At 35.5% G+C, this 11,208-nt stretch overlaps 1 protein-coding gene across 8 annotated transcripts; it reads left to right on the forward strand.

Moving 5' to 3' along the window:
• The first annotated feature begins 1,163 nt into the window (after positions 1-1,163).
• On the forward strand, positions 1,164-8,917 carry LOC122315531 (protein PUTATIVE RECOMBINATION INITIATION DEFECT 1). 8 transcript variants are annotated; one of them, XM_043131485.1, is made up of 9 exons: positions 1,164-1,742; positions 3,039-3,148; positions 3,256-3,431; positions 4,734-5,045; positions 5,404-6,367; positions 6,462-7,176; positions 7,256-7,536; positions 7,607-8,276; positions 8,574-8,917. In XM_043131485.1, the coding sequence occupies exons 1-9, from the start codon at positions 1,284-1,286 to the stop codon at positions 8,814-8,816; spliced, it is 3,930 nt and encodes a 1,309-aa protein (XP_042987419.1). In that variant the 5' UTR covers positions 1,164-1,283; the 3' UTR covers positions 8,817-8,917. The 8 variants fall into 8 exon arrangements, with proteins under 8 accessions (XP_042987419.1, XP_042987425.1, XP_042987435.1 ...); XM_043131491.1 differs by having other exon boundaries at positions 8,623-8,779; XM_043131501.1 differs by lacking the exon at positions 3,256-3,431 and having other exon boundaries at positions 1,602-1,742.
• Positions 8,918-11,208: the final 2,291 nt, after the last annotated feature.

Below are 11,208 nucleotides of genomic sequence, written 5' to 3' on the forward strand. Positions count from 1 at the left end.
GTCGGATGGAGGTGGTGTCCACGAATCTGGGAAGACGAATCGGTTGAGATCTGAGTATTTGGGAAGACGAATCGGTTGAGGTCGGATGGAGTAGGACTCTTCTGAGTATCTGGGAAGACGAATCGGTTAAGGTCGGACGGAGGACCACAAGCGACGCTAAGTCGACTAGGTCAGGTGGCAAAAGGATCGGAACTATCCGTTGAATCCCCATCGCCCATTAAGCTGTCCATCCACTCGTCGGAGTCGAACTCACCACCTGCACCACCTCCAAAATCTGCAAACCTAAACCAGGTCGATTGATGCTCCAAGTTGAGAAACTGAAACCCTGGCCGACAAAATCTGGTCGGGAAACTAGTTGGTGAGCATCCATGGATTAAGGGAGAGGGGATTGACAAAAAAAAAAAAAAATCCGGATATCTGGTTACAATCCAGATATCCGAATTCAATCCGGTTATCTGCCCGAATTGAATCCGGATCAGGAACCGGTTTTGGGCGGATATTCAAATCTGGATCCGGATCCGGATGCACACCCCTAAATAAATTTATTCTGGCCATTCAAGTTTGATCGAATGGTCTCATCTTACACTCGTTAGAATAGTCATGTCAATACCTATGATTATATGAGGCATGTCCTTCCATAGACAGCCTATGCGTCATGTATTAAAAAATAAAAACAAAAAAACAAAAATTCATTTGAAAAACTAATAGGCGTGTGGGAGAAAACATCTTAAAAATAAAAAGAAAAGGCAAACAATAAAATAAATCAGCTTTTCTTTCATATTTTATTTTACACTTACTAATGTTTTTATTGTTGCATTATTTTTTTTTTTCATACTAAGCATGATTGAATTAATCGGTCGAAGTATTCTATTCTTAAGTTGATACATAAAGTACACTATCTATATTATTTAAATAATTAGATTTTATTTATTAAATTTAATTTTTAAATAAATTATGTCAAATATATATAAAAATTTAATAATTGCAATCGTGTAATTAATTTAAAAAAATAAATAAATATAAGAACTACATAAAAAAGATTAATTTTTAATAATAAATTTTATTTTATTTTATTTATTTATTTATTTTAACGACTGTACAATACTTTGCAAACTTTACTACTATATTTCGGATTACTCTATATGGAAAGACTTGGCGAACCACGTGACATCACAGTCACCAATCCCCCTCGCGCCAAAACTTCAAAACCGAAGGCGAAGACCACCCCCGTCCCCCTTCTCTCCCTCCGCGAGAGGTTAGCTGACAAGTGAGCTCCGGGCATAATGTTCTTCAACGATTCACGGGAACCGGACCTCGATCTCGAAGAAGAAGATGAATCCTACTTTGATCCATCACAATCATGCCCCCAAGGCCATCGATCTACACTCATCCTCCGAACCCAGCAGGGCGGCTCCATCTGCCTCCTCTGCTTCTCCAACCTCGTTTCCAACCCCCTCTCTCCCACTCTCCATGTCTCCTATGCCCTCTCCCAGCTCTCTCATGCCCTCTCTCAGCCCCAATTTCTCCACTCCATTCGCTCCTTCCACTCTCACATCCTCGTCTCCCCTCTCGTCAAAGCTCTCTCCTCCTTCGACGACGAACCCATTGCCCGACAGGTCATCGATCTCATCGTCAATATCTGTGGTTCAGATGATGGATCGGTGTGCTGTGAGTTTGTGGCCCGGGTTTCGGATTCGCTCGCTTCCGGCGCGTTGGCGTGGAGTCGGCGCCAGGTTTTTATGGTAATGCGTTCTCATTTTTTTTTGCCTAAATGTTAGGTTCCTGTCTTTATTTTGGCTTTTATTAGAAGTTATTGTGATAGTGGATGATATTTCTCCTGCTTTTCTGTCTTGTCGCTGGGAGATTGAAAGAAAAAGAAAAGAAAAGCGAATTTGCAATTGATAAATAATAACCGTTGCTGGCAAAGACCGTCGTTTCCAGTGACCATCATTTTTATTTGACATAAGCGACAGCCTGACTTGGTCTTATATGGCGTTACCGAACCCAGTTGTTTTGGGACACGCTTACCTTTTACGGTTAAGCTGTGATGATTTTCGGACTCAGCCTGCACGAGCTTGATAACATGTTAAATATTGGTCGATCTTGCGATAGGGGCTCAAAGATGTATCTACCTTTGTTTTTCTTCTACGCAGAACCAGACTCGGTGGCTGAGATTGGAAGCTATTTGTCTGCATGTTTGAACCAATGTGGTTGCATTTGGATTTTCCTTCTCCGAGCCATTTCATTTTTGTTAAAATTGAAGCGCATTTTGATTTTGGTTTTCTTTGCTGACTTCTTAGCGGGTGGAATAGAAATAGTTCAAAGAAGCAGGTTCCTTAAACATTTGCAATAGAAATTTAAGTCATTATTTGATGGCTTATAGTAAAAATTTGGCCGAAATATCATAGTTGTGTTTATAGTTATAACTCAGTCAAATCAAACAGAGAGGGATTTACCTTCCATCATGTGGCAGCATATAAAACAAGATAATGATCATAATAGTGATGATTCAAGGAATGAGATCCTGTTGGCCAAAATGATCACCTAAAAAGTTCTTCTCATATCTTTTGGATTAGTAGGTTCTCTGCCCCACGCAAACTCCCAGTGGACTTTCCAATAAAAATGAAGTTTGAGTTAGCCTGAGATAGCTGGTAGCCGGCCTTTACTACTGAAGTTAGCCTATGTAATTGAGGAATCTGAGTCACCAGCCTACATGGGGTTGGTTTCAAATTCACTGCTGTAAGGCAAACTGTGTATAGGTGAGATGACCTGAAATCTTAGTTCCATACTGAGGTCTCCCAAATAAATACATTTAAAACAACCTCATCCTTGAATCAGTTATTCTTTTATACCGACACCTGCTTATTTGATTGATTTATTTTCCTTTCACCATTATAAAATATTTTGCATGATGTACTGGAAACAAAGTAGACAGAAATTAAACAAAACTGACGCATCAACCAGACCATGAGGGTCTTTGCATTAATGGAAGGGTTAAAACATCTGACTGACCTTCATTTTTGAATTCTTAAGTGCAGCTTCATTGCTTAGGGGTTCTCTTAAACTGTCAGACAAATAACCTCTATGCACACATCAAGGACAAATACAGCCTTGTGTCCAACCTTGTTGTGGGTCTTCAATTGCCCAGGTAACAAGCAAAGTAACCTGGGTTGTATTTTTTTTTGTCTTGACACATTTGTCACATTATACTGCATCACCAAGATTATTTTTATGTCCTCAATTCCTTTGACCCAGTGAGGAGATCCGAGGAGAGATCATGTTTGTTCTGTACAAAATATCTATTCTTCAGTATACATCAGAGGATGGTGATGGATCTGATGTTTTATTGGCCTTTGGTACTAAGATTTTGCATCTGGTAGTGGATGCCCTCATGAAGACCCAGATTGATGATGTCCGCTTGAATTGCCTAGGTTTGTCATCCAGTCATTTCTTTCTCATTCCTTGGAAACTCAAGTATGGTGTCTAGGCATTTCCTTTGGGAAGTCAAGTTGGAGATGCCAGACGATGTGAGTTGTGACCAACGTCTTGGTCAGATGCCAAGAGCATTTTCCCTTCTAGGCTCCGCTTTTTAATCTGTTTGTACAAATGAATTTCCAGAGCAATTTGAGAAGGAACCACACAGACTATGGGCTTGTTTGGACACTTAGATATTCAAAAAAATCCTCATAATTTCTTTCTCAAATATCACTCAAACACAAAACACTTTTCAATTTCAAATCTTTAACTTTTTCATGTAATCATTACCTATTTTTTATCCAAACACAAAACATAATACAACTTTCCCAAACTTTCAAACAAAACACAAAAAACAATACAACTTTTTCAAATTTCAAAACAAAAATAATATTAAAAAATTATATTCAAACTATTTTTTAACTTTATAATTTTTTTATTCAACTTTTTCTCTCATTTCCCAAAATTTATAAAACATCTTAACTCCAACCATTTCACTACTATTCACAGAACTCTGAGATATTCTAAATGTCCAAACAAGCCCTAAATCATCATTTACAGAACACCTTACCACACATACTGAGATATTGTCTGGGAAGGTAAAGCCCCTTGTTACTAACATCAATATTTAAAGCAGTTATGAAGCAATTTGAGTCAACTGACTCGTGAGCAAGTATTGAGGTTTATCACTGAGATCACTTAATTGAGGTCACAATATGGCAGTAATTCTAAAAATGTTCCTTTTATAATACCAAAAGATATCGTACTGGCTCTAAAAAACTATTGTGAAGTAGAAACCTACTGCCTATATCATGGACTTAACTATAAGGCGAGACTTCAAATAATGTATGGCTCTATATGTAGCAGGGATCATGCTACTGGGCATAACAAATGACTACCCATTTGACGAATTTGCCAATTGTATTCTTTTTTAGTTTTTTTTTTTTTTTTTGTAATTTCTAAATTTTCAAGAGGTAAAGTTAGTATAGATGTATTTTTATATATTCATAAATTTCAAAAATTGGAAAAAGAAAATGAAAAAAAAAATCAAAATTAACTAACTTTACTTCTGAAAAAATGTTATAAATTGTTATGTTAAGTTAACTAGCACTTTTCCTGTAGCAGTCACTCTGACACAGCATGGAAAACTCATCCATCCGGATCACATGATCATTGTTGAGTCATCGTCTTCATCATCATCTTCATCAGTGTCGCTGTCCTTTTCTGTCAACTAACAATTTTCAATTATACTTGCCTAGCACTTTTGATGGTGTTGACTCAGAGAGGGTTTTTTGCTAGTGCGAATGCAAATGACACAAGCAGCATGAATTTTTATGAAGCCGATAACTTCATTCAAGCAGCTGAAGTTAAGAGAGATGGGCCTCGTTTGAATATCAGTTTTGCTGAGGCCATTAAAGGCCCATTGCTTTCATCAGACAGCCAAGTCCAACTGAGCACATTAGATTTACTATTTCATTATATGTCTTGTGATGGTGCTTCAGGAAAGCAGATCCAAGTCCTGGTAGAAGAAAATGTCGCGGATTATGTGTTTGAAGTACTTCGATTGTCAGGTGAAGTGTATTAATAGAAGAAAAAAGGTACACTCTGCATTATTCAACATGAACATTAGAGTAGCCTCTGGAATCAGAGATGCTACCTATGATGTAAGGTCCACAATCCTTTCGAATAAATTCAATGGAGTCCATTCTAGTTTGCCTCAATTTTTGTCCTCATAAAGTTGTTCTTGGAAAGTTTGATATTGATTGTGTTATTTGCTGAAGGTCTTGCAGATAAAGGCCTTATGCATGTAGGCCTTAACACCACTATATGCATTAAGCGTTCAGATATATTTTTTGAACTTTGAAAAATAAAGTTTTTGTATTGCAAACTCTAGTTTTGTGCTAATGAATTTTGTCTATTGGTGAACAGAATGCAAGGATCCGGTTGTTAGCTCTTGCATTCGGGTACTTGATCTTTTATCAACAGCTGAGCAAGCCTTCAAACAAAGGCTTGCCATTGGGTTTGGAACTCTGATTTCAGTAGTACGTTACGTATCTGAAGTTCCCTTTCATCCTGCCCAAAGTCAGACTCTAAAGCTCATATGGAATTATATTTCTGATTGCCCGGGGATGCTATCCACTTCTCAAATAGAGGAGTTAGTTCTTATTCTCACAAGGATGCTTAAAATGCATACAGTGGCGGAGGTGGGCATGCTTCCTGAGGCATTTATAACGGTTTGCTCAGTCTTTGTAGCTCTTCTCAAGTATTCATCTTCTCATGGGACTTTAAATCTGGTGACATCAGTTCAAGAAGCATCAAAACATGCCATTTTAGCCTGTCTAGATCTCTCTGAAAAACATCCTGGACAAATTTTGCATTCATTGTACCTACTTAAAGAGACATATCTGTATGGTAATGGAGAAAACTTCAATGAATCCGGTAACATTGAACTACGAAGTTATGTGGTGGAAGTATGCATAAAACAATTATTACCTTGGATTGTAACAACCATCAATGAACTGGAGGAGGAAATTGTCCTTGGGGTGCTGGAAACTTTTCATTCATTGCTGCTTCAGGATTGTGATATCCAAGCCATGAGACTTGCAAAGACCTTGGTTTCATCATCTTGGTTTTGTTTCTCGTTTGGATGTCTAGGCTTATATCCTACAGAAAAAATGAAATGCAGAGTATATCTGATGCTTAGTTCACTTGTGGATGTTCTTTTGGGAAATGGCTCTGGGAAACCCATCAGAGATTCTGCTCTATATCTGCCAGCTGACCCTGTGGATTTATTGTTTTTACTTGGGCAAAAGAGCTCTCATAATTTGGAATTGTCTTCTTGTCAATCTGCCATTTTGCTGGTATTATACACCAGCTCTTTGTATGATGAAAGGTAATTGACTCATCATTCTTCATCTCCCTCCTATAATTCTGTTGGTAGTATGCATGTCATGTTCCTTTCCTTACATCTTTAGTATCTTCTCAAGACTTGCAGATGAGAAGTTGGTTTTAGCTTCTCTGGATCAGTATCTTCTAGTCAATAGTAGAGATTTACAATATGGGGCTGCTGATTCCCTTGCAGTGATGCGACTAGTGAACCTTTATGCTCTTTTTAGGGGTCTTGCCAAAATGAACTACCAAATCCCCTACAGTTCAAAAGCAGAGAGCATACTTTTTCAGCTGATGACTGAAAATGAATGGGATTTGCCTTCTTCAGGAATTCACTCGGTGTCATTGAAATGGTTGTTTCAACAAGAGAAAATCAGCAAGCTATTGTCTTATCAGATTCTCAGATTCAGCAGAAGCACTAGTTCAAATGGGACTGACATCATAGTCCAGGGAAGAAATGATCGAATTTTAAGCAAAGAAGCAATTGCAAAGCTAGTAGCAGCAGGAGATAACTATGGAGCAACAATTTTTGTATGCTTGTTGACAGATCTTGCCAAGGATAATGGCCAAGAGCATGACATAATCTCAGTGGTTACTCTGATGGAAACTATTATTACCATCTTTCCAGCTGCTTCAAACCAATTATGTTTGTGTGGCATAGGGAAGGCGATCTACACTCTTTGTTATGACACAAGCCACACATTTTCCCCACAGATAGTGAAGGCCATCTCAGTTTTGAGTTTTAAGATTTTAAGGTTGGTGGAGCCTGAAATTCTTTCTAGTGATGAAAATTGGCTCGCAGTGACTATGAAGGTGATTTTTTCAACTTTAGCCTACTTTAATTTGCTTGATGTTGTAGGAATTTAATCGAAAGTTTATTTTCTTTTTGTAGTTGATGGAGAATTTAGACACCTCGGAGGCTGCAGATAGGTGGAATCAGGGAAGTCTTGTTGTGATTGGGGTTCTTTCCCTGGTTTTGCACCACTCCACCAATGAAGTACTGTTAGAAGCTTCAAAAGCTATTCTTTTTAATACTTCTCTTGTATCTGCAATCAACAGCATAATCGACGCTGCCCACTTAAAGGGGCCTGCTTTGGTCGATCATGATGAGGGGACTGGCATTGGAGAAAGTTTGATATACGTGCTTTTACTAAATTATTTCTCTTTAAGAAGGTCAGTGCCTCTCATTAAAAACTAGTATGATCTCAAGTTGTTGGCGCTGACTTTTCTTTTGTTGCTTCAGTTTGCCTGCTGTCCTACCTGAGTTTGTGGATTGGAAAAATTTCTTTGATCTACCAAATAGGATGCAGCCGTTGTCCTTCATTGGAATTCATTGTCATGACCTTTGCAGACTGATGCATTTTGGGTCCTCTCTGGTGAAGCTTGTTGCTTCCTACAGTCTGTTACAGTTGCTTACCAGATTATCAGACCAGAGAGATAAAAATCACTTTGAACTGAAATGCACCGTGGGGTATCTAATGTCTGTAATTGGTGTATTAGAAGGCTTGATTTTTTACAGTGATCTCAGAGTGGCTATGAACTGTGGCCTGTGTCTTTCCATAATTTTGGGGTGGGAAATGCTGGACATGCAGAAGACAACGTTGATTGAAAAGAACAGTTGGTGTAGGTTGATTGTAGAAGAGCTAGCAATGTCCTTGGCGGCTCCTTGTTTAGCGACAAAATCTTTCATTAATCATCACAAGCCTGCAATTCATGTAGCTGTAGCACTTCTAAGACTCCAGAAGGTTCCTGGGTGGATGAGATCTGTGTTCAATGATACATGCATATCTTGCATAATTGAAAACCTTTCGGCGACTAATGTGAATACGGAGATGGTGTTTTTGTTTCGAGAGCTACTAAATTCTGAGTACCTGAAGACTGCACATATTGCTAACCTGAATCAGATGCTCCAGGTGACAATTCCCTGTTCTATCGTGTTCTTTCTATTTCTTTGCTGTCTTCTGGTTGCCTTGTTGGTCCAAAGTGCACTAATAAATATAGCATTAAAGCGGAAGGATTAGTTTTTCTTAATGCGTTGCATGCACAAACAATGGTTTCATTATATAATCATTTTGTGCGTTTTAATGCCATTATTTTCTCACCGGTATCCATTTTTAACTTCATTGTAAGGCTTGTTACCGAAGGCAGTGTAATAAGATAAAAGATAACAAACAACCATTAAATTCCCCATTTATGCTTTGCCACTGCAGGCTTGCAGACAATATTTGTATGCTGACATTACTCAAGATGATCAATCAGATGAGCATGTGAAGAAGACGGGTACCACCTCAAACGATGTGGAAGAAGTTTGTGAGTTTCTCATTTACTTGATGTCATCCGAGTCATCTCCAGATATGGATTCTAGGGGATCACATATTGCCATTGGGAATAAGCAACTGTTAGAAGAGATAGAGTTGTTTTGTAGGACCTTAACAGTGGAAGATGACAGCTAATGGAATCAATCCATTTTGTGGCAATGCCACCCATCGTGTAACTAAGGTGGTTAATTTTCTATATGAAAGTAAATAGCGAAGAGGATGAGATATTGTCCGTATGGAGTCTATGGACAGATACTAATAACGACATACATATACGAATATAGCCATTTAAACATGTGTGTGTGTACATACATCAACATTCAACATATACACATCCATATATACACATACGCTTGTATATGATGGAACATTTGAAGAAAAAAAAAATTGTTAGAATATTTGAAATGACGTCATAATTTAGTAGGTAAGGAGCACGGCGTCTTCATATGATCCCGGAAGAACACCAATAAAATGTAGCACCGTCCTATGATACTTGATGTCTTCGTTGGAATCCAGTTTATGGTGCAGAAATCTCTGTGACACGTGGTATTATTAGGTTAGCAATAATACATTTATTACGTGTTGATAGTTGATACGCCCCTTCCTAAAATGCTAGTGACTCAAAGAAAGTTTTAGACAGGGACTTGATGAGTTGAGTTTATATAAAAGTTGAAAGTTAAATAAAATGTTGTTAAAATATTATTTTTTAATATTATTATTATTTTGATATTTAAAAAAGTTAAATTTTTTTATTATATTTTGTATAGAAATTTAAGAAAATCATAATGATTAAATGAGATGAGTTGGAAGATTTTTGTATCTATATCGGACCTTAAAAGCTGAGTAAGCAACTCTAATAAAAAGAGATCGAATTACACGACACAATCAAAATAGTAAAAGAGAATGTATTTCTATCCGACTCCAACTCTGACTTTGACTTCTAACTTTGATTCTAATTTCGCATTCATTCCGATTATGATATTGTGCATATGTTAAAAAATATATGTATTTTTCTATATATTGATCATAGATATATATTATATTATATAACTATATCTTATATAGTTTTTTTTTTGTTGGGTTATGTAGTTAGTTAAATTCAATAATATATTAGTATGAACTAATTATTATAAAATAATATATATACATACTATAATATAAATTAATTAAATTGACTAATAATAGTTTAGTATATGTAAATATCATACTATTACTATCTTCTAAGAACACTAGTAGTGGGCTCAATAAAGTTTGGTCAAAATTTGATTAGAAAATTCACTTTTACAAATTTAGCTAGTCACTTTTTAACAACAGCAAATAACAGACTCAACAAATCTATCACTATTATATTAAAATATTAATTTTAACATTTTCATTTATTATAATTCTAGTTGTAATTTAAATATTTATTCATTATTAAAAAATTACACAGTTCATATTATTCTAAAGGATAAAATTTTCTAACGGTTTTTTTTTTTTTAATAACGGTCATATTTTTTCAAGTATAGTATATATGTAAATTAAAGTAAAAAACTATGCAAATGATTAAATATATTTAAGAAACAGAAATTAGGAAATGTAGCAGGTAAGAATCGAAAAACAAGAGGAAGAGAGTTTTTCATGCCAAAATAATATTTGGCCAACAGCTAGGGCTCAATAAATTTGGCTAGTGGAATTGATGAAACCTAAAATTATTGTAGCTTTGTTGAGTCCACTATAGCCCATTTTTATGTTTCCTAGTCAAATGTTGGCCAAATTTTGACTTTGTTGTGTCTAATCCATAATAATATATAATACTAATGTATAAACACTAATGTATAATAATCAATGTATAACAACATGTAATAATGATGTATAATAACTAATATATAATAACACTAGTTTGTCTAGTAGAATAACATATAATATTAAATCTAGTATATAATTAAGTTAGAAATCAATATAATGACATGTAATACTTTAGTATAATAACATGTAATTAAACACTATGATACAAATCTATAATAGGAATAGGTTAGAAATTAGTATAAAATATTATAATGACCTAATAACATGTATAATAACATGTAATTAGACACTAGTTAAATAGTAATTGTTAATAATATAATAAATACTAACAATGAAATTTAATGATAAAAAGTTATAACAATCATAAATAAAAAAGAAAAATTATACTCATCATCTCCCACACCACATTCTATACATAATTTTTTATTTTTTTCTTTTAATAAATATGTGGTATATAAATGATGAGTAGAAGAACTCAATTAGTTTAGGAAAAATAAAACCAATTTTTAAAAAATAAAATAAAATAAAAAATGTAATGTATGAAAATGATGAATAATAAAGCTCTAAAATAAATAAACATGTTAGAAGGGTGTGCGGAAGGAACAGTGGGTTGATGAGTAAAACTTCTTAAGATTAAAACAAAAATTAAAATTGATTTAGAGTTTTGTCAAGGGTTAAAAAAAAAAAAAAAAAAAAAAAAAAAAGCCTAAAGCCCAGCCCGAAAGGCCCAAAACGGCAG

The sequence above is a fragment of the Carya illinoinensis genome, chromosome 1, assembly GCF_018687715.1.
Source record: "Carya illinoinensis cultivar Pawnee chromosome 1, C.illinoinensisPawnee_v1, whole genome shotgun sequence".
In the NCBI taxonomy this organism is placed as follows: Eukaryota; Viridiplantae; Streptophyta; class Magnoliopsida; order Fagales; family Juglandaceae; genus Carya; species Carya illinoinensis.